At 45.6% G+C, this 24,167-nt stretch overlaps 1 protein-coding gene across 11 annotated transcripts in view; it reads left to right on the top strand.

The window, feature by feature from the left end:
* The window catches only part of mecom (MDS1 and EVI1 complex locus), a 1,207,227-nt gene extending 1,202,348 nt beyond the window's left edge, over positions 1-4,879 (top strand). For all 11 annotated transcript variants that reach the window (XM_043702880.2, XM_043702877.2, XM_043702876.2 and 8 more), the window contains one exon: positions 3,432-4,879. In XM_043702880.2, the coding sequence (XP_043558815.1) occupies positions 3,432-3,566 (135 nt within the window). In that variant the 3' untranslated portion in view covers positions 3,567-4,879. The remainder of the gene's footprint in view (positions 1-3,431) is intronic.
* The last annotated feature ends 19,288 nt before the right edge of the window (positions 4,880-24,167 follow it).

Raw genomic sequence — 24,167 nt, 5'->3', positions numbered from 1 at the left:
ATCATTTATGTAAACGACAAAAAGTAGAGGACCCAGCACCGATCCTTGTGGGACTCGACTGGTCACAGGCCTCCAGTCTGAAAAACAACCCTCCACTACTTTTGAGCCAGTTCTGGATCCAAATGGCTAGTTCTCCCTGTATTCCGTGAGATCTAACCTTGCGAATCAGTCTCCAATGGGGAACCTTGTCGAACGCCTTACTGAAGTCCATATAGATCACATCTACTGCTCTGCCCTCATCAATTTTCTTTGTTACTTCTTCAAAAAACTCAATCAAGTTTGTGAGACATGATTTCTCACACACAAAGCCAAGTTGACTATCTCGAATCATTCCTTGCCTTTCCAAATACCTGTACATCCTGTCCCTCAGGATTTCCTCCAACAACTTGCCCACCACCGAGGCCAGGCTCACTGGTCTATAGTTCCCTGGCTTGTCTTTACTGCCCTTCTTAAACAGTGGGACCACGTTAGCCAACCTCCAGTCTTCCAGCACCTAACCTGTGACTATCGATGATACAAATATCTCAGCAAGAGGCCCAGCTATCACTTCTCTAGCTTCCCACAGAGTTCTCGGGTACACCTGATCAGGTCGTGGGGATTTATCCACCTTTATGCGTTCCAAGACATCCAGCACTTAATCCTCTGTAATATGGACATTTTGCAAGATGTCATCATCTCTTTCCCTACAGTCTGTATCTTCCATATCCTTTTCCACAGTAAATACTGATGCAAAATACTCGTATAGTATCTCCTCCATTTTCTGTAGCTCCACACAAAGGCCACCTTGCTGATCTTTGAGGGGCCCTATTCTCTCCCTAGTTACCCTTTTGTCCTTAATGTATTTGTAAAAACCGTTTGGATTCTCCTTTATTCTATTTGCCAAAGCTATCTCATGTCCCCTTTTTGCCCTCCTGATTTCCCTCTTAAGTATACTCCTACTGCCTTTATACACTTCTAAGGATTCACTCGATCTATCCTGTCTATACCTTACGTATGCTTCCTTTTTTTTCTTAACCAAACCCTCAATTTGTTTAATCATCCAGCATTCCCTATACCTACCAGCCTTTCCTTCCACCCTGACAGGAATATACTTTCTCTGAATTCTCGTTATCTCATTTCTGAAGGCTTCCCATTTTCCCCCCGTTATCCCTGATCGGCCCAACTTTCTCCCTGATCATTCTCTTACTCCTCACGTATGAGTAAAACGCCTTTGGATTCTCTCTAATCCCTCTTGCCAAGCCTATTTTGCGCCCCCTCCTGGCTCTCCTCAGTCCATTTCTAAGCTCCTTTCTAGCAAGCCTGTAATCCTCTAAAGATGTGCTAGATCCTTGCTTCCTCCACCTTACGTAAGCTGCCTTCTTCCTTTTGATGAGAAGCTCCTCTGTTCTCATCATCCAAGGTTCCTTAATCTTACCCCTTCTTACCTGTCTCAGAGGAACAAATTCATGCATCACGCACAACAACTGCTCCTTAAACAGTTTCCACATGTCTGCTGTGCCCTTTCTGTGGAACAATTGCTCCCAGTCTGTACTTCCCAACTCCTGTCTGATAGTGTCATAATTTCCTTTTCTCCAATTAAATATCATCCCTTAGTAACTGCTCCTTTCACTCTCTAAGCTTATGCTAAATGTGAAGCAGTTGTGAGCACTGTCACCAAAGTGCTCTCCCACCGCAAGATCTGACACCTGTCCTGGCACGTTGCCGAGCACCAAATCCAAAATGGCCTCTCCCCTCATCGGTCTGGCTACGTACTGAGTAAGGAAACCCTCCTGAACACACCTGACAAAAACAGCTCCATCCAAACCATCTGCACTTAGGAGGTTCCAGTCGATATTGGGAAAGTTGAAATCACCCATAACAACAACCCTGCTACTTCTGCATTTTTCCAGAATCTGCCCCCCTATGAGATCTTCAATTTCTCTACTGCTATTAGGGGGTCTGTAGAAAACCCCAATGCGATGGCTGTTCCCTTGCTGTTCCTAACTCCCACCCATACTGACTCAGTAGACAAACCTTCCTCAGCAACCTTTGTTTCTGTAGCTGTGATGCACTCTCTGATTAGCAATGCTACATCCCCTCCTCTTTTTCCACCCTCCCTGTTCTTTTTAAATGTTCTAAACCTTAGAACATCAGGCAACCATTCCTGCCCCTGTGAAACCCATGTCTCCGTTACAGAATTATAGAATAACATAGCAGAGGAGGCCCTTCAGTCCATCAAGTCTGCACAGATTAACATCTACACTGGTCTCACCTTCCAGTACTTGGTCCATAATCTTGAATGTTTTGGCATTCCAAGTACTCATCAAAGTGCTTTTAAAGGAACTTCAAACTGATTTAAAAAGGAACCAAGTTCTGCATCTGAGATAACCTGCAAGGCTATGGACCAGATACTGGTAAGTGGGATTATTCATTTGGTGCAGATGTGATGGACTGAATGGCTTCTTTCTGTGCTGTAATGTTTTTGGTTCCACAGTTCCATAGTCCAAGCTTATAAGACCCCTGATTCTAACATAAATTAGTCCAACTACACAGCATCCATTTGGAATGAGCTTAATTAATAGAGTAAGGAAGAATCAGCTAGATTGATTGCGTCTGCTCAACACAAAATATGCAACTTATTTTCCTGCCCAGTTTTGATTGAGAAACACAGGTAGCAAAAAATGCCAGGTGTGTCCCTCAGGAGGGAGAGTCTTGACCAAGGCCTGCGAGACAATTCAACCAGAGCAGATACTCCAGCAAGTCTTAATGCTGTCGTAGTCTGGTTACCTCTAACTTTAACCCTAATCCCAACCCTAACCTAACCTAAGGTAAGGTAGGATCAGACCATTAATCAAATAAATTGGGATCTGAGGAAGGGGCATTCGACCTGAAACATTAACTCTGATTTCTCTTCATAGATGCTGCCAGACCTGCTGTGTTTTTTCCAGAAAGTTCTGTTTTTGTTTGGAGGTGACCTTCCTAACTTGTATGACCATGGGATTAAATCTTTAGGTCTAATACTGCAACTGAATTCGCAATTCCCATTTTCTGACAGCACCCTAAGAAATCTGCACAATAAACACCCACTAAAAACTTTAAGAAAGCTGTAGCTCATTGATTTTGAAAAAAATACTGAATATTTTCCGAATTTTGATCCTGACACCATGCCACATGCTGTTTTTCAAGTTGTTGATTACAGTTGTAACTGCTAGATCAATATTCTTGTGAAGCAACTTGTGTTGCTTTACTACGTTTAACATTATGTAAGTAATTGTAAATCAGGCCAGACTTAAAATTTGAGCAAATGGGGTATAGGTACAAGGAAGACAAAACAATTGAAATAAGCAGAAAACTAATAAGTAACTAAAGTTTATTTGAAATGTCATATGATCCCCATTCAAATAAATATTCCTTTCCTGATTCTCATCCCTTTTCTTTCCTTCTTTTTACAGGCGTATGCCATGATGCTTTCTTTGTCCGATAAAGAATCTATCCATTCTGGATCTCACAATGCCCCCAACATCTGGCACAGCATGCCAAGAACAGCGACAGAGCCAAGCACTCTCCAGTCTATGAGCCATGTATGACACTTTGCAATAACCAGATGGGACCAAGTCCAACGTCATACATAGCATGACATTTCTCTGTTTTATTCATTTTTATCCTTTCCTTTGTGTCTATTTATAGAGAGAGACTCCTGAGCAGAATGCCTTAGAAATCTGCTGGGTCACCCCAATCGGAATTTTGTGACCTTAAACTGACAGTTTTAAAAAAATGAAATTGTATTTATTCTCCTAGTATTTTGTTTTGCACAGCGAAGGCAGCTGCGTTGTTGTGAGGATCATTGCGACACAAAGTAGAAACTGGGAGCTCACGCCTCAATGGCACAAGAGAGCGTCTTCCATTGAACTCACTGGGAGAGGGTTTGACGATTTTCAATTTATTCTAGCACTCGATTTATTGAAGATTAAATCATTTGTATAAAATTCATTTGATGGGTGAGAGGGGAGATTGGGTGACATTGGCTCTTCCTGTATAAATTGCTATCTGCATTACTTTGTGTTCTTTTAAGCACAAATCAAATTTTTTTGCTTTTTTTTGTAAAATTAAAACAATTCAAAGCTAACTTCATAGGATAAAGATACCAGTTCCTCACTGAAGACCAACAATCTGCTTTCACAAAGAAATGTTTTTCTCCCCACAATTTTTTCAAATTAACTTTAATTTTAGACAATCATTTTTTATAACTTTTTATTAAGTGTGTGTAGCACTGTGCTATTTATTTGTCTGTTTAACAATCTCGCACTGTTCAGTCCACATGCAAGCATACACAAGTGCTCACAGGTGCTTTAGAACACAGGTTGAGATCTATGATTCTGAATTTGGGTTAGGGAGGAATTGGGAAGGGAGGGGAGACAATGGATATACACGAGTGCCAAATAGTGTTGTTAAAAAAACAAAAAAAAACAATCTTATGCGTTTAAATGAATCTGCCTAATGAATAGACTTTACTTAGTTTGTTTTGTTTAATACAATGAGCTGATTCGATTGTATAAGCAGTTATGATTCCTTCATTACAGCATGATTCTTCTAATTAGACCTGTACCTGATATTTTAAGCTGTTTGTCTGCTTGTGTGGTGTTTTGTTCCAGTAATCCTATTCAGTGGCAGCAATTAAGGTATAAATGTGCCAAACTTAAGTTTTAAAAAACAAAAAAACAGATTGTATTTCTTTTATTTCGCCAGTGATGGCGGATCAAATTTGTCTTTTTTTTGTTTATATCTGATTTTGAATAGCCAGCAAGTTGAGGTACTTTCTCTAAATGCTTTGTACAATGTATCTGTTATGCATTTAAATAAAAATATAATGAGAAGAACAGCTAATAAAAATAAAAGCAAACCTAATGCCTGTTGGTGCCTATGTGTTCATCCCTCTGAGCTTTTTATGTGTTGTAAGAGTTTTCAAGGCATCTTGTGGCAATGAGTAAGAGTATAACAGTGTCTGAAGTGTGTATGTCACAGTCTAATCTCCTGAGGTTCCAGGTGACTGTCCATATTGGATAGCAATTTGCAGAGACAGGTTAGAGGAAGTAGGGGAGCAGGATTGGGGTGCTCAGTAGTCCCAGCTTTTACTGGACAGATTCATACCCAAGGAAGTTGTGCTAAAGTATTTAAATACCTACTGGGATCTCCTCTCCTAGGAAATACTGTATAATGTTTTCAAAGGGCTGCATTACAGATCAATTGCAAAGATTATTGCAGAAAATCTATAGTTTATGGAATAAAGGGAGCATAGCAACATGGATACAGAATTGGCTGAGGGATAGGAAACAGCCTAATAATCGATGGATACTTTTTTGGGCTGGGGGACAATTTCTTTGGAGTTCCCCAGGGATTAATGTTGAAATCCTTGCTTTTCATGTCTTATTAGAGATCTAGATGTTGATGTGCAGGGCACAATTTCAAAGATTATTAATGGTTTGAAGCTTGAAAGTATTGTAAACTGTGAAAATGTCAGAAATTCAAAAGGACTCTTGTGGAGCAGTGGTAGTGGCCTTAACCACCTGAGCCAGGAGACCCCGACTCAAGTCCCACCTCCTCCAGAGGTGCGTCATAGATCTCTGAGTAGACTGATTAGGAAAATACATATAAATTCAAAAGAACATTGACAAATTGGTGGAGTTGCTGGAAAGATGGCAGGTAAAATTCAGTACAGAGAAGGTGATCTAGGAATAGCATAGAAAGGCAATTAAAAAATAAGGAATACAATTCTAGAGGGAGTGCTGTGCAGAGGGACCTGGGTATAAATGTGCACAAATTATTGGAGGTAATAGGACAGTTCATAAAGTATGCAGTGTGTTGAGCTTTATTAACAGGGCCATGGAGTATAAGAGCAAGGAGGTTATGCTAATTTTATGCAAGACACTTATTGGAATATTGTGGCTCAGTGGTTAGTACTGCTGCCTCACATTGCCAGAGAGGGGTTCAATTCCTGCCTCGGACGACTGTCTGAGTGGAGTTTGCACATTCTCCCCGTGTCTGCGTGGATTTCCTCTGGGTGCTCCAGTTTCCTCCCACAATCCAAAGATGTGCAGGTTAGGAGAATTGGCCATGCTAAATTGCCCACAGTGTTGGTAAATGTAGGGTGTGAGATTCGGTCTGGGTGGGTTCTCTTCAGAGGGTTGGTGTGGACTTGTTGGGCCAAAGGACCTGTTTCCACACTGTAGGGAATCTAAATTGTTGAGGGTGTGTTGCTGAAAAAGCACAGCAGGTCAGGCAGCATCTGAGGAGCAGGAAAATTAACGTCGATCTTCCTGCTCTTCGGATGCTGCCTGACCTGCTGTGCTTTTCCAGAACCACTCTTTTAACTCTGATCTCCAGCATCTGCAGACCTCACTGTCTCCTAATCTAAATTGTGTCCAGTTATGGGAGGATGTGAATGCTTTGGAGAGAGTGCAGGAGAGGCTTAGGAGAATACTTGTAGGGATGAGAAACTTTAGTTATGAAAATAGATTGGAGAAATTAAATATAGGAGTTTGAATGTCATATTGTAGCTGTACAGGACCGCAATTGGTGAAGCCACTTTTCCAGTACTGCCTAAAATTGTGGTTGACCTTTTATTGGAAGGATGTTGTTAAATTTGAGAGGGTGAAGAAAATATTTACAAGGATATTCCTGGGACTAGATGGTTTGAATTATAGGGAGACACCAAATAGGATGCGACCTTTTCTCAGGGAGTGTCGGAAGCTGACGGGTGGCCTTATAGGGGTTTATAAAATCGTGAGGGGCATGGATTGGGTGATTAACCAAGGTCTTTTTCCTAGCTAAAACTAGAGGGCAGAGGTTTAAGGTGGGGGTGGATAAAATTCAAAAAGGATCTGAGGGGGTGGTGCATGTTTGGAATGAGCTGCCAGAGGAAGTGGTGGAACTGCAAGCAGTTACAACATTTAAAAGGCATCCGTAATTGCGTTACGTGAATAGGAAGGATTTAGATGGGTACAGGCCAAATGCTGGCAAATAGGATTAAGTGGATTGGGATATCTGATCGGAGTAGATGAGTTGGACCAAAGGATCTGTTTCTGTACTGTATGACTTGATGAGTTTGGGACTGTTCTCCTTGGAGAGATAAAAATTAATTGAAGTTGAAATAGATAGAAGTTTTCAAAATCATGAGAAATCGAGATAAAACAGTGACGGAGAAATTATTCCCACTTACACCATGACCAAGAATGCAATTTTCAAAGTCAAAAATCACATGGCACCAGGTCATAGTCCAATAGGTTTATTTGAAAACATAAGCTTTCAGAGCCTCACTCTTCTTCAGGTGCTAGTGAGAAAGGAGACATCAGACACAGAATTTATGTGTAAAAGATCAAAAGGGTCATACAACTGATGCAAATGAATTGAATTCAACTAAGATGGCTATTAAATCTTTAATCAGTTAGAATGGAGGTGCAGGTTTTGTCTGATTAATATTCCAATCCCAGAATCTCTTTTCAAGTCAATGCCCCAAGATAACTTAAGGCTTTTTCAGGATAAAAGAAGTGACATCTCAGGTCAGACAATGCATTCTTGGTGTCAGGTAGCACATGATTTTTGACCTTGTCCAAACCAGTCCAAAGTTTCCTGAAGAAGGGCTTATGCCCGACCAGTCGATTCTCCTGTTCCTTTGATGCTGCCCGACCTGCTGCACTTTTCCAGCAACACATTTTTAAGCTCTGATTTCCAGCATCTGCAGTCCTCACTTTCTGCAAACCAGTCCAAGACCAGGACCTCCACATCATGGCAATTTTCAAAGGTAGCAAGTGATATGTGAGATAAAACATTTTCACAAAGTAAGCAGACATGTTAGGCTGAACGACCTCCATCTGTGCCATAACATTGATGTGATTCCATGAAAAGATAGGGCATCCCAAAAGGTTGCAAGTTCCTGCTAACTTCAGCATTATTTGCAAAAGCTGAGGTGAATGAGAACATGGCAGGCTTCATTGCTAGGTTGACACAGGGATGCCTCTCTGCTCCAGTTTTCTCTTCATTCTCACTTTGCTTGTGCAGCACTCTGGGCAAAAGTCCAGCCTAATTATTTTCACCCACCTGCATTGACATGCTCACATCATGACAGACATGTAACGCTTCAATAGTCATTTAATAAGTCAGTTTTGCTATCAATTCCCTGAAATCACATGCACACTAACTATTTTCTGATCATGATTTGGAACAGACGTAGCTAACTGTGGTTCATCCACATCCTGCAATCGTTGGCAATCAGGCCGTGAAACTTAGTAAGCTCAATTTTCTGATCTGAGTGTTACTTCCTACTCAGCGGTTTGTTTTGTTTGAATTTTATGACTGTGAAAATTTTCAAGAGGTCTCATTAGCTCACTAGAAGTTCAAAATAAAAACACCAATAATAATTAATGCATTGGTTTAAACTTTTTTACACAGAATACAAAGTTCAAGAAGTTTTCCATAGATTTCAAAGTGTCATACCCAGGAGAAGCCCTAAAGAGCATGCAGTTTCTTGGTATAAAGAAATGGAGAGTAATATCAGAAGCCACTTGTCACTTGACTTTTGACATTGATCTACTTCAAAGCAAGGCATTTGATAGGGTTCCCCATGGTAGGCTCATTCATAAAGTCAGGAAGGATGGGATACAGGGAGATTTGGCTATCTGGATTCAGAATTGGCTGGCTGACAGAAGGCAGAGAATGGTTGTAGATGGAAAGTATTCTGCCTGGAGGTCAGTGTTGAGTGAGGTCCCGCAGGGCTCTGTTCTTGGACCTCTGCTCTTTGTAGTTTTTATAAATGACTTGGATGAGGAGGTTGAAGGGTAGGTTAATAAATTTGCAGATGACACAAAGGTTGGAGGTATCATCGATAGTATAGCGGGCTACTGCAGGCTGCAACGCAACATAGACAGGATGCAGAGCTGAGCTGAGAAATAGCAGATGGAGGTCAACCTGGATAAATGCGAAGTGATCCATTTTGGAAGGTTGAACTCAAATGCTGATTATAGGATTAAAGACAGGATTCTAAGGCAGTGTGGAGGAACAGAGGGATCTGGGTGTGCAAGTACATAGATCCCTCAAAGTTACCACCCAAAGTGGATAGGGTTGTTAAGAAAGCATATGGTGTTTTGGCTTTCATCAACAGGGGGATAGAGTTTAAGAGTCCCTGGTGAGACCACACTTGGAATATTGTGTCCAGTTCTGGTCGAGCTACTATAGGAAAGATACAGAGGCTTTGGAGAGGGTGCAAAGAAGGTTTACCAGGATGCTGCCTGGACTGGAGGGCTTGCCTTATGAAGAAAGGTTGAATAAGCTCAGACTTTTCTCTCTGGAGAGGAGGAGGAAGAGCGGAGACCTGATCGAGGTGTACAAAATAATGAGAGGAATAGGTAGAGTTAATAGGCAGAGACTTTTCCCCAGGGCAGGATTGACTGGTACGAGAAGTCATAGTTTGAAGATATTAAGACAAAGGTATAAAGGAGACGTCAGAGGTAGGTTTTTTACACAGAGAGTTGTGAATGCATGGAATGCGTTACCAGCGGTGGTGGAGGAAGCAGAGCCATTGCGGACATTTAAGCGACTGCTGGACATGCACATGGATAGCAGTGAGTTGAGGGGTGTGTAGGTTGTTACTATATTTTACATTAGGATTAAACCTCGGCACAACATTGTTGGCCAAAGGACCTGTTCTGTGCTGTACTTTTCTATGTTCTATGTTCTAAAGTAAACCAGTGCAAAGGTTAGAAAGCTTGAGGCATGGGTCATATTACCATTCAGAACAACAACAAATTCAACCTGCCACCAGCAATCTTTCCTGGATAGGGAAAATGACTGGTTATTTACTGTCTTGACTCAGAAAGCTGTGGACTTAAAATTGACCTCAGGCACTGGAGCACAGAATCAAGGCTGAGACTACTGTGCAATACAGAAGGAAAGCTATAGTGCAGGATGTACTATCAGGTTCATGATAAAGAAGTTGTGATAGGTGGAGTTGTGGACAGTGAGGAGGGCTGTTGTCGGCTGCAGAGGGACTTAGATATGATGCAGAGCTGGGCTGAGGAGTGGCAGATGGAGTTCAACCCTGCCAAGTGTGAGGTTGTCCATTTTGGAAGAACAAATAAGAATGCGGAATACAGGGTTAATGGTAGGGTTCTTAGTCAGGTGGAGGAACAGAGGGATCTTGGGGTCTATGTACATAGATCTTTGAAGGTTGCCACTCAGGTGGATAGAGTTTGTAAGAAGGCCTATGGAGTATTATCGTTCATTAGCAGAGGGATTGAATTCAAGAGTCGTGAAGTGATGTTGCAGCTGTACAGGACTTTGGTTAGGCCACATTTGGAGTACTGTGTGCAGTTCTGGTCGCCTCACTTTAGGAAAGATGTGGAAGCTTTGGAGAGGGTGCAGAGAAGATTTACCAGGATGTTGCCTGGAATGGAGAGGAAGTCATACGAGGATAGGTTGAGAGTTCTCGGCCTTTTCTCGTTGGAACGGCGAAGGATGAGGGGTGACTTGATAGAGGTTTATAAGATGATCAGAGGAATAGATAGAGTAGACAGTCAGAAACTTTTTCCCTGGGTACAACAGAGTGTTACAAGGGGACATAAATTTAAGGTGAAGGGTGGAAGGTATAGGGGAGATGTCAGGGGTGGGTTCTTTACCCAGAGAGTGGTGGGGGCATGGAATGCGCTGCCCGTGGGAGTGGTAGAGTCGGAATCATTGGCGACCTTTAAGCGGCATTTGGATAGGTACATGGATGGGTACTTAATCTAGGTTAGAAGTTCGGCACAACATCGTGGGCCGAAGGGCCTGTTCTGTGCTGTATTGTTCTATGTTCTATGTTCTATGTTCTATGTTCTAACCCATCGCACTGTTCAAATAACAGCTGGATAGTTCTTGCAATCAATATTTTGACTTTAATGAATATTAAAATGAAATTAACACGAGAATGTTGGAGAAATTCAACAGGTCTAGCAGCATCCATGGAGAGAGAAACATTAACATTTTAAGTCTGGTATGATTCCTTCAAAGCTCAGAATTTGCCTTATTAAAATTAAATTGTCTGATTATTATCAAATGGTCTGTCAAACCTTGCTCAACAGAAACTGGTTACAGCGTTTTCCCTACATTTCAACAATACTTCAAAAGCAATTGATTTTGGTGGTGAATTATATAGGACAAACAGGAAGACAGCTAACGATTCGCATCCATGAACACCAACTAGCCACGAAACGACATGACCAGCTATCCCTAGTAGCCACACACGCAAACGACAAGCAACATGAATTCGACTGGGACAACACTACCATTATAGAGCAAGCCAAACAAAGAACAGCCAGGGAATTCCTAGAAGCATGGCACTCATCCACAAACTCCATCAACAAACACATCGACCTGGACCCAACATACCGGCCACTACAGTGGACAGCTGAAACTGACAACCGGAAGCGGCAGGGACAGGCCACTATAAATGCCGGAGGAAACACCACAGAAGCGCTTCACAGGAGGCTCCCAAGCACTGAGGATGTCACCTAGACAGGGGACGAAACGTTTGCAACAAAAACTTCCAGCTCGGCGAACAGAACCACAGCAATTATTTTAAAGCTTCAGAGGTCCTCAAGGCTGATGCAGAAAAATGCATCAGGCAGAACCTCAGTTCCTTATTACTTGGAATACTTTACATACAGGATTTCCAGTTTGTTATCATTTGGGTTTAATAATTCAGTGCACCATTCAGTCTTTACTCCTAACATAATCCTTTTTGTTATTTTAAAACAAAAGTACACATAACTATCGCATTATACTAGGCTTGCATCACAGTTTTGCTTCAAAGACCATGTGAATAATGATTTCATCTGGAATCATCATTCTATTTTCACACCAGTCATGATTATGCCACACCTCAAGGTGTTGTTCAAGTGCACAAATATGACACCAATTTATAATACTCAGTGGTTTGTCACAGTGATATCTGGCTTCTGAAAAATTTATCCAAAGAAACATTTCACAAAATTATTTGAACGGCAGTGATTACTGTTTATAGTGAACATTTAACTTCCCACACTGTAAACCAGAAAAGCACAGCCGATTAGGCAGCATCCGAGGAGCAGGAGAATCGGCATTTCAGGCATCAGCCCTTCATCAGGAATGAGGCTTGTGGGTCGGGGCTGAGAAAGAAACGGGAGGGGGTGGGGTTGGGGGAAAGTAGCTGCAAAAGCGATAGGTGGCTGAAGGTGAGGGAGAAGGTGATAGGTCAGAGGGGGGAGTGATGGATAGGTGTGGAAGGTGGTGCTGAGTTGGAGGCTTGGTACTGGGATAATGTGGGGAAAGGGGAATGAGGATGCTGTTGAAATCCACATTGATCCCGCGTGGTTGCAGGGTTCCAAGGCGGAATATGAGACGTTCCTCCTCCAGGCATTGGGTGGTAACAATTTGGCAGTGGAGGAAGCCCAGGACCTGCATGTCCTTGACGGAGGGGGAGGGGGAGTTGAAGTGTTCAGCCACGGGGCGGTGGGGTTGTGGGTGCAGGTGTCCCAGAGATGCTCTCTGAAATAATCCACAAGAAGGCGTCCTGTCTCTCCGATAGGAGACCACACCGGATGCAATGGATGCAGTAGATGACATTGATGGATGTACAGGTAAATTTCTAAAGATGTGGAAGGATCCCTTGTGGCTTTGGACAGTGGTTAGGGGGTGGTATGGGCGCAGGTTTTGCATTTCCTGTAGTGGCAGGGATAGGTGCCAGGAGTGGGGTGTGGGCTGGTGAGGGGTGTGGTCCTGACGAGGGAGTCGCAGAGGGAATGGTCTGTTCAGAATGTTGATAGGGGTAGAGAAGGAAATATATCTCTGGTGGTAAGGTCTGTTTGGAGGTGGCAGAAGTGGTGGCAGATGATGCATTGTATGCGAAGGTTGTTGGGGTGGAAGGTGAGGACCGGGGGTTCTGTCCTTGTTACATTGGGAAGGGTGGGGTTCAAGGACAGTGGTACGTAAAGTGGAGGAGATGCATTGGAGGGCATCGTCAAACATGTGGGAATGGAAGTTGCGATCGTGGAAGAAGGAGACCATCTGGGACCTTCTGATGTGGAATTGGCCATCCTGGAAACAGATGCGGCGGAGGTGATGGGATTGGCAATAAGGGATGGTGTTTTTACAGGAGGTAGGGTAGGTGGAGGTGTAGTCTAGGCAGCTGTGGGAGTCAGTGGGCATGTAGTAGATGTCTGTGGTTAGTCGGTCACCAGAGACAGTGATGGTTAGGTCCAGGAAGGGAAGGGATGTTTCTGAGATGGTCCGGTGAATTTGAGGTCGGAGTGGAAGGTGTTGGTAAAGTTGATGAACTGTTCAACCTCCTCGCGGGAGCACAAGGTAAGCACCGATACAGTCATCGATGTAGTGGAGGAACAGGTTGGGGTGGTGCCGATGTAACTGCAGATAATGGACTTTTCCACATATCCAACAAACAGGCAGGCATAGCTGGGTCCCATGTGGGTGCCCATGGCTACTCCTTTGGTCTGGAGGAAGGGGGAGGATTGGAAGGTGAAGTTGTTGAGGGTGAAGATCAATTTAGCCAGGTGGATGAGGATGTCAGTGGAAGGGTACTGGTTGGGATGGCGTGAGAGAAAGAAACGGAGGGCTTGGAGACCTTTGTTGTGGTGGATCGATGTGTACAGAGACTGGATGTCTATGGTGATGATGAGATGTTGGGAGCCGGGGAAACAAAACTCTTGGAGGAAGTGAAGGGGTGTCAGGTTTGCGAATCTTTGGAAGGAGGTTGAATCGGGGTGTGCCTGCATGGGACCTGGCTATGCCTGCCTGTCCTGTTTGTTGGATATGTGGAACAGGAGAAAGTGAGGTCTGCAGATGCTGGAGATCAAAGTTGAAACTTTATTGCTGGAACAGCACAGCAGGTCAGGCAGCATCCAGGGAACAGGAGATTCGACGTTTCGGGCACAGGCCCTTCTTCAGGATATGTGGAACAGTCCATCTTCCGCAATTACATCGGCACCACCCCCCCCCCCCCCCCCCACCCCGCCCAACCTGTTCCTCCGCTATATCGATGACAGTATCGGTGCCACCTCGTGCTCCCTTGAGGAGGTCAAATAGTTCATCAACTTTACCAACACCTTCCATCCCGACCTCAAATTCACCCGGACCACCTCGTAAACCTCCCTCTCCTTCCAGGACTTCTCCATCACTCTGATAACTGACTAATCTACTACAAGGCCACGGACTTCCACAGCTACCTAGACTACACCTTCTCCCACCGTACCTCTTGCAAAAACCCCATCCCTTATTCCAAATTCCTCCGCATCTGCTGCATCTGTTCCCAGGATGGCCAATTCCACTTCAAAAAGTCCCAGATGACGACCTTCTTCCATGATCGCAACTGCCCTTCCCACATGGTTGACGATGCCCTCCAGCGCATTCCTCCACTTCACGCACCACTGTCCTTGAACCCCACCCCTCCCAATGCAACAAGGACAGAACCCCCCTGGTCCTTACCTTCCACCCCACCAACCTCCGCATACATTGCATCATCTGCCACCACCTCCACCACCTCCAAACAGACCCCACCAGAGATATATTTTTCTCCCTACCCCTACCAGCGTTCCAAAAAGACCATTCCCTCCGCGAATCCCTCGTCAGGTCCACAAACCTCTCACCAGCCCACGCCCCACTCCTGGCACCTTTCCCTGCCACCACAGGAAGTGCAAAACCTGCACCCACACCACTCCCCTCACCTCCATCCAAGGCCCCAAGGGAGCCTTCCACATCTGTCAGAAATTCACCTGCACCTCTACCAATGTCATCTACTGCATCCGTTGCACCCGATGTGGTCTCCTCTCATTTGGGAAAACAGGATGCCTTCTTCCAGATAGTTTCAGAGAACAGCTCTGGGACACCCGCACCCACCAAGCCCACCGCCCGTGGCTGAACACTTCAATTGCTCCTCCCACCCTTGCAAGGACATGCAGGTCCTGGGCCTCCTCCACCACCAAACTGTTACCACCAGATGCCTGGAAAAATATTCCGCCTTGGGACCCTGCAACCACACAGGATCAATGTGGATTTCAACAGCTTCCTAATTTTCCCTCTCCCCACATTATTAGTCCCAAGCCTCCGACTTGGCACCGCCCTCCGGACCCGTCCATCACTCCCCCCTCTGACCTATCACCTCCTCCCACACCTTCATCCACCTATCACTTTCCTAGCTACCTTCCCCCCACCCCACCCCACCCCACCCCACCCCACCCCTCGCCTGTTTATCTCTCAGCCCCGACACACAAACCTCATTCCTGATAAACAGCTTATGCTCAAATTGTTGATTTTCCTGCTCCTCGGATGCTGCCTGCCCTGCTGTGCTTTTCCTGCACTACACTCTCGACTCTGATCTCCAGCATCAGCAGTCCTCATTTCCTCCTGTAAACCAAAAAAACCCAGCGTTGTAATATACTGATCTGGTATGCAATCTAACATTACATGTAATGTAATAGTCCTGCATAAAGTATTCTGATCCTGCAAGTACAATATCAATCCTGCTTGAAACACAATTATCCTGTATCTCAGGGTGGCCTCACGGTACTGCCTCACCGTGCTGCCTCACAGTGCCGCCTCACGGTACTGCCTCACGGTACTGCCTCACAGTGCCACCTCACGGTGCCGCCTCACGGTGCCGCCTCACAATGCTGCCTCACGGTGCCGCCTCACAGTGCCGCCTCACCGTGCTGCCTCACGGTACTGCCTCACAGTGCTGCCTCACGGTGCCGCCTCACGGTGCTGCCTCACGGTACTGCCTCACAGTGCTGCCTCACGGTGCCACCTCACAGTGCCACCTCACAGTGCTGCCTCACGGTACTGCCTCACAGTGCTGCCTCACGGTGCTGCCTCACGGTACTGCCTCACGGTGCCACCTCACAGTGCCGCCTCACGGTGCCGCCTCACAGTGCTGCCTCACGGTACTGCCTCACAGTGCTGCCTCACCGTACTGCCTCACAGTGCCGCCTCACAGTGCCGCCTCACAGTGCCGCCTCACGGTACTGCCTCACGGTGCCGCCTCACGGTGCTGCCTCACAGTGGCGCCTCACGGTGCTGCCTCACAGTGCTGCCTCACGGTACTGCCTCACAGTGCCGCCTCACGGTACTGCCTCACAGTGCTGCCTCACGGTACTGCCTCACAGTGCAGCCTCACCGTGCTGCCTCACCGTGCTGCCTCACGGTACTGCCTCACAGTGCCGCCTCACAGTGCCGCCTCACAGTGCCGCCTCACGGTACTGCCTCACGGTACTGCCTCATGGTACTGCCTCACAGTGCTGCCTCACGGTACTGCCTCACAGTGCCAGCAATCCGGGTTCAATTTCCGCCTCAGGTGGAGTTTGCTGTCACAAAGCTGGTTCCTTTTTTCTAAAAGCTGTTCCTTTTCTCAAGGATATCATATCCTGGATTGTTTTCAGAGGGGTTGTAAAAACTCCCCATTCTGATTAAACTGGTTTGGTAAAGAGATTACGGGGTATTGAGAGGTCTTTTTGTTTATATGTAAATAGATGAGACTTCAGGCCCAAGTGGTCATGTTTTAGAAGTACCCTGTACAATGAAAGGGAAGTGATCAGCTCTGTAGCTACAGAGTGCTACAGCAGGCGCACAGAGAGGGGAGCCGGAAGGTAAGCAGAGACCAGTTTAAATTAACGTTTTTCTTTTCGCAGTCTGTGTTTTTTTCCAACTAGGAGCAGGAACCTGGAAGTCGTCAACAGAGGCTTCTGGGAAGGTATGAGTGTTGAGTGGAGAAGGAACCCGAGACACTACACGTGTAGTGTCTCCCACCCTCCCTCCTCCTCTAACCTAAAAAAAAGGACTCAGTTGGCTGAACAGGTAAGCTACTCAGTGTTCTTGTTTTGGAGACGAAGTGTAGAGTTATGGCAGCGCAGGCAGTGGAATGTTCCTCCTGCAGGATGTTTGAGGTAGGGGTGACCACCGATGCTCCTGCCGACTTCACCTGCAGGAAGTGCAGCCAGCTCCAGCTCCTCACAGACCGCGTTAGGGAACTGGAACTGGAGTTGGATGAACTGAGAATTATTCGAGAGGCTGAGAGGGTGATAGATAGAAGCTACAGGGACATAGTTACGCCAGAGAACAGAGGTAGCTGGGTAACAGTTAGAGGTGGGAAGGGGAGGAAGCAGGCAGTGCAGGGATCCCCTGTGGTCGTTCCCCTCAACAATAAATATACCGCTTTGGATACTGTTGGGGGGGACTGCCTAGCAGGGGTAAGCTGCAGTGACTGGGTCTCTGGCACGAGGTCCGGTTCTGAGGCCCAGGAGGGAAAGGGGGAGAGGAGGAGAGCGCTAGTTATAGGAGACTCTCTAGTTAGAGGGACAGACAGGCGGTTCTGTGGACATGGGCGAGACTCTCGGATGGTTTGTTGCCTCCTGGGTGCCAGGGTCCGAGACGTCTCTGACCGTGCCTTCAGAATCCTTAAGTGGGAGGGTGTGCAGCCAGAAGTCGTGGTGCACATTGGCACCAACGACATAGGTAGGAAGAGGGGTGGGGATGTCATTCAGGAGCTCAGGGAGTTAGGCTGGAAGCTAAAAGCTAGGACGGCCAGAGTCGTCATCTCTGGGTTGTTGCTGGTGCCACGTGACAGTGAGGCAAGGAATAGGGAGAGAGTGCAGTTGAACACGTGGCTGCAAGGATGGTGTAGGAGGGAGGGATTCAGGTATTTGGACAATTGGACTGCATTCTGGGGAAGGTGGGACCTGTACAAGCAGGACGGGTTGCACCTGAACCAGAAGGGCACCAATATCCTGGAGGGTAGGTTTGCTAGCACTCTTCGGGGGAGTTTAAACTAATTTGGCAGGGGGATGGGATCCGGACTTGAAGTCCAGCAAGTAGGTTAGCTGTTTTTCAGGATTTCCAAGAATGTAGGGAGGCTGTGGAGAAGGTAGCACTGACAGGGAATACTTGCGGACACAGAGATGGGCTCAAGTGTGTATACTTCAGCGCAAGGAGTATCAGAAATAAGGTGGGTGAATTTAAGGTGTGGATCGGTACTTGGGACTACGATGTTGTGGCCATCACGGAAACGTGGATAGAAGAGGGACAGGAATGGTTGTTGGAGGTTCCTGGTTACAGATGTTTCAGTAAGATTAGGGAGGGTGGTAAAAAAGGAGGGGGTGTGGCGTTGCTAATTAGAAATGGTATAACGGCTGCAGAAAGGCAGTTCGAGGGGGATCTACCTTTAGAGGTAGTATGGGCTGAAGTCAGAAATAGGAAAGGTGCAGTCACCTTGTTGGGTGTTTACTATAGGCCCCCCCAATAGCAGCAGAGATGTGGAGAAACAGATTGGGAAACAGATTTTGGAAAAGTGCAGAAGCCACAGGGTAGTAGTCATGGGTGATTTCAACTTCCCAAATATTGATTGGAAGCTCTTTAGATCAAGTATATTGGACAGGGCGGTGTTTGTGCAGTGTGTCCAGGAAGCTTTTCTAACTCAGTATGTCGATTGTCCGACCAGAGGGGAGGCCATATTGGATTTGGTACTTGGTAACGAACCGGGACAAGTGATGGGCTTGTTAGTGAGTGAGCATTTTGGTGATGGTGACCACAATTCTGTGACTTTCACCTTGGTTATGGAGAGATAGATGTGTGCAACAGGGCAGGTTTTACAATTTGGGGAAGGGTAAATACGATGCTGCAAGACAGGATCTGAGGAGCATAAATTGGGAGCATAGGCTGTCAGGGAAGGGTGTCGTGGAAATGTGGAACTTTTTCAAGGAACAGATACGATGTGTCCTTGATATGTATGTACCTATCAGGCAGGAAAGAGATGGTCGTGTGAGGGAACCTTGGTTGACGAGGAAGGTTGAATGTCTTGTAAGGAGGAAGAAGGAGGCTTACATAAGGTTGAGGAAACAGGGTTCAGACAGAGCGTTGGAGGGATACAGGATAGCCAGAAGGGAGCTGAAGAAAGGGATTAGGAGAGCTAAGAGAGGGCATGAAAAATCTTTGGCGGATAGGATCAAGGATAACCCCAAGGCATTTAATGCTTATGTGAGAAACATGGGAATGACGAGAACGAGGGTAGGTCCGATCAAGGACAGTAGTGGGAGACTGTGTATTGAGTCGGAAGAGATAGGAGAGGTCTTGAATGAGTACTTTTCTTCAGTATTTACAAATGAGAGGGACCGTATTGTTGAAGAGGAGAGTATGAAACGGACTGGTAAGCTAGAGGAGATACTTGTTAGGAAGGAAGATGTGATGGGCATTTTTAAAAACTTGAGGATAGACAAGTCCCCTAGGCCTGACGGGATATATCCTAGGATTATGTGGGAAGCAAGAGAGGAAATTGCAGAACCGTTGGCAATGATCGTTTCGTCTTCACTGTCAATGGGGGTGGTGCCAGGGGACTGGAGAGTGGTGAATGTTGTGCCCCTGTTCAAAAAAGGGAATAGGGATCACCCCGGGAATTACAGGCCAGTTAGTCTTACTTTGGTGGTAGGCAAAGTAATGGAAAGGGTACTGAGGGATAGGATTTATGAGTATCTAGAAAGACACTGCTTGATTAGGGACAGCCACCACGGATGTGTGAGGGGTAGGTCTTGCCTTACAAGTCTTATTGAATTCTTTGAGGAGGTGACCAAGCATATGGATGAGGGTAGAACAGTGGATGTAGTATACATGGATTTTAATAAGGCATTTGATAAGGTTCCCCATGGTCGGCTTATGTGGAAAGTCAGGAGGCATGGGATAGAGGGAAATTTGTCCAGTTGGATATAGAACTGGCTAACAGATCGAAGTCAGAGAGTGGTGGTAGATGGTAAATATTCAGCCTGGAGCCCAGTTACAAGTGGAGTTCCGCAGGGATCAGTTCTGGGTCCTCTGCTGTTTGTAATTTTTATTAATGACTTGGAAGAGGGAGTCGAAGGGTGGGTCAGTAAATTTGCAGATGATACGAAGATTGGTGGAGTTGTGGATAGTGAGGAGGGCTGTTGTCGGCTGCAAAGATATGATGCAGAGCTGGGCTGAGGAGTGGCAGATGGAGTTCAACCCTGCCAAGTGTGAAGTTGTCCATTTTGGAAAGACAAATAAGAATGCGGAATACAGGGTTAACGGTAGGGTTCTTAGTAAGGTGGAGGAGCAGAGGGACCTTGGGGTCTATGTTCATAGCTCTTTGAAAGTTACCACTCAGGTGGATAGAGCTTGTAAGAAGGCCTATGGTGTATTAGTGTTCATTAGCAGAGGGATTGAATTCAAGAGTCGTGAGGTGATGTTGCAACTGTACAGGACTTTGGTAAGGCCACATTTGGAGTACTGTGTGCAGTTCTGGTCGCCTCACTTTAGGAAAGATGTGGAAGCTTTAGAGAGGGTGCAGGGGAGATTTACCAGGATGTTGCCTGGAATGGAGAATAGGTCGTATAAGGATAAGTTGAGAGTGCTAGGCCTTTTCTCATTGGAATGGCGAAGGATGAGGGGTGACTTGTTAGAGGTTTATAAGATGATCAGGGGAATGGATAGAGTAGACAGTCAGAGACGTTTTCCCCGGGTACAACAGAGTGTTACAAGGGTACATAAATTTAAGGTGAAGGGTGGAAGGTATAGGAGAGATGTCAGGGGTTGGTTCTTTACCCAGAGAGTGGTGGGGGCATGGAATGTGCTGCCTGTGGGAGTGGCAGAGTCAGCATCATTGGTGACTTTTAAGTGGCAATTGGATGGGTACATGGATAGGTGCTTAAGCTAGGACAAATGTTCAGCACAATATCGTGGGCCGAAGAGTCTATTCTGTGCTGTATTGTTCTATGTTCTATGAGCTACAGGGAGAGGCTGAACAGGCTGGGGCTGTTTTCCCTGGAGCGTCGGAGGCTGAGGGGTGACCTTTTTTTTTAGATTAGATTAGAGTAGATTAGATTAGATTAGATTACTTTACAGTGTGGAAACAGGCCCTTCGGCCCAACAAGTCCACACCGACCCGCCGAAGCGCAAACCACCCATACCTAACACTATGGACAATTTAACATGGCCAATTCACCTGAATTGCACATCTTTGGACTGTGGGAGGAAACCGGAGCGCCCGGAGGAAACCCACGCAGACACGGGGAGAATGTGCAAACTCCACACAGTCAGTCGCCTGAGGCGGGAATTGAACCTGGGTCTCTGGCGCTGCGAGGCAGCAGTGCTAACCACTGTGCCACCGTGCTGCACATTAATAGAGGTTTACAAAATTATGAGGGGCATGGATCGGATAAATAGACAAAGTCTTTTCCCTGGGGTCGGGGAGTCCAGAACTAGAGGGCATAGGTTTAGGGTGAGAGAAGAAAGATATAAAAGCGACCTAAGGGGCAACGTTTTCACGCAGAGGGTGGTACGTGTATGGAATGAGCTGCCAGAGGATTTGGTGGAAGCTGGTACAATTGCAACATTGAAGAGGTATTTGGATGGGTATATGAATAGGAAGGGTTTGGAGGGATATGGGCCGTGTGCTGGCAGGTGGGACTAGATTGGGTTGGGATATCTGGTCGACATGGACAGGTTGGACCGAAGGGTCAGTTTCCATGCATCTCTATGACTCTATGACTCTATGACTCTATCTTTCTGCTGTAACTGAATAAGCTTAACAGAGCTAAAGATACTTGCTTGTTTACCTATTTCACCCTTCTCTGTTCCACTTATCTGGTCAAAAAATGTCTCAGATAAAGCTATGTCAGATTCCTTTGTGCCTTTTGATCTCTCCTGCTTCAACTTGTGTCTCTGTGATCTTGTGATCTCACAATCAGGGAAAATTCCTAGTAAAGGTCCTTCATTTCTTCAGTTGCCTGCATCTCCACTGCCCCTTTCAACTCATGTGGGCAGCAAGCCACTGGTGATCATCAATATCATTTGCAAGGACAAATTTTATTCCTGGATCTGAGTTTGTCCAGTATTCCTACCACAAATTCTTCACTCTTCTCTGGACTCTCTAGCCTCACTTTACATAATTGAGCACTTTTTGTCTCACCATGAATTCCTGTTACCAGTACCTTTTCTGGCAATAGTCCTCCAGGAGTACATATCTCCTCATCCTTCAGCATTACAGACTGAGAGGATCCTCTGTCCCTTAATATTGTAACCTCCTTTCCAACTGCTCCTGGCCGAAGTGAATAAACTTTACCCTTGCATGTACAGTTTTTTAGCAGATCTGGCACTTCCTCCTTAACCAACCTCTGATCATTTTGTATACTCTGAGGCAGTCGTCTAACTTCCCTTGTGCTTTTTTAAAATTAGTCCAGCAAAACTCCCAGGTTTGTCTGGTTTTCCTACATCTGCCGTTCTCCTAGCTCACCAACACTGTGATTTTGTGTGGCCCACTTTATTACAATGAAAACACTGGAGCTTTTAAACTTCTTTGACCCTTCAAGGGTTTTTTTTACCCTGTGGTAATTTCTCCTTATGATCTTCACTGAGATCTATCTTTCCCTTTCCATGTGGGGGCTTCTGTTTGCCCCAATTTCTATCCGTCATGGACTGAAATTGATTCTGGAAGCCAAACCGAGTTTTATGGACCAGCTCATAATCATCAATCACTTCAGCTGCTAACCTTGCTGTTTTAACTCTCTGCTTTTCCACGTGAGTTCACACTACTTCCTCACCAAGGTTACCTTCAGCCTTTATCTCCAGTCTTTTAAGCTGACTTTCTTGTTTAAGTGTCAGTTTTTGAAGTTCAAAAGCTCTCTCTTTTCCTTTCTCTGCTCTCTCTTTCTCTTTCTTTTCTGCTGCTTTCTCTTTTTCTCTCTCTTCTGCTTTTAAATGTAACTCAAACTGCTTCATTTCTGCTGTGCCTTCCTTATCTCTCACATCTAACTCAAGCTGCCTCATTTGCAATTGAATTCTTGCCATCTCTATGGATTCTGATGGTTTCTCCAGCAAGTTTAAATGCTGAGTTACAGCTGTAATTATCTTTCCTTTCCTCACAGAAGCAGGCAGTTCCAATTCCAGCTTCTCTGCTAATTCCTGCAGCTTGGTCTTAGTCACCTTTTGCAAAACTTCCAAAGTCACTGCATCCATATCCAGAAAATGTTTGGTGACTGAAAGAGCCATTACTTTCCCAAGCTTTGTCTACCCAACTAACCAACACACCCAAAATAAAGACACGAGCACACTAGCTGTTTGAAATCCAGCAAAGAGCCCCAATCTGTTATGGACAAGGCCAGACCACTCAAAACGTTCTTGAGCAGACAACCCGGACCATAAAGTTGCAATTTGTTTTGGTCAGTGTACATTGAGAATTACCCGGAGTAAGCTAGCTAGGTTGACTACTAGGTTTTAAAACAGACAGAAATTTATTCACAAAATTATACAATGAAACACAAAGAACAGAATAAAGAACATCAACAGAACTCAGTTTATCCAAGTAGACTTAATTATTGTGTTCTGAATGTACACAACAGTCCCAATAAGCAAACCCCCTTCAAGACCAGTTAAAAAAATGGAATAGATGCTTACTGGTTGAAGTTGGAAGGGCAGAAAGAGAGAGAGAGTTTCCACACATCTCACTGTTGAACTCCCAACTAGTTCAGGACTGAACTGCTCAGCTACATAGAACATAGAACAATACAGCACAGAACAGGCCCTTCGGCCCTGTGGCTTCTGCACCTTTCCAAAATCTGTTTCCCAATCTGTTTCTCCACATCTCTGCTGCTATTGGGGGGCCTATAGTAAACACACAACAAGGTGACTGCTCCTTTCCTATTTCTGACTTCAGCCCATACTACCTCCAAAGGCAGATCCCCCTTGAACTGCCTTTCTGCAGCCATTATACCATTTCTAATTAGCAACGCCACACCCCCTCCTTTTTTACCACCCTCCCTAATCTCACTGAAACATCTGTAACCAGGAACCTCCAACAATCATTCCTGTCCCTCTTCTATCCACGTTTCCGTGATGGCCACAATATCGTAGTCCCAAGTACCGATCAACGCCTTAAATTCACCCACCTCATTTCTGATACTCCTTGCGTTGAAGTATACACACTTGAGCCCATCTCTGTGTCCGCAAGTATTCCCTGTCAGTGCTACCTTCTCCACAGCCTCCCTACATTCTTGGACATCCTGAAAAACAGCTAACCTACTTGCTGGACTTCAAGTCCGGATCCCATCCCCCTGCCAAATTAGTTTAAACCCCCCCGAAGAGTGCTAGCAAACCTACCCCCCAGGATATTGGTG

Source organism: Chiloscyllium plagiosum, unplaced genomic scaffold (genome assembly GCF_037043375.1).
Source record: "Chiloscyllium plagiosum isolate Xiang-an unplaced genomic scaffold, Cpla_swu_hap1 HiC_scaffold_13, whole genome shotgun sequence".
In the NCBI taxonomy this organism is placed as follows: Eukaryota; Metazoa; Chordata; class Chondrichthyes; order Orectolobiformes; family Hemiscylliidae; genus Chiloscyllium; species Chiloscyllium plagiosum.
The sequence above is the reverse complement of the archived record's forward strand: the minus strand, read 5'-3'. Positions and strand labels throughout refer to the sequence as shown.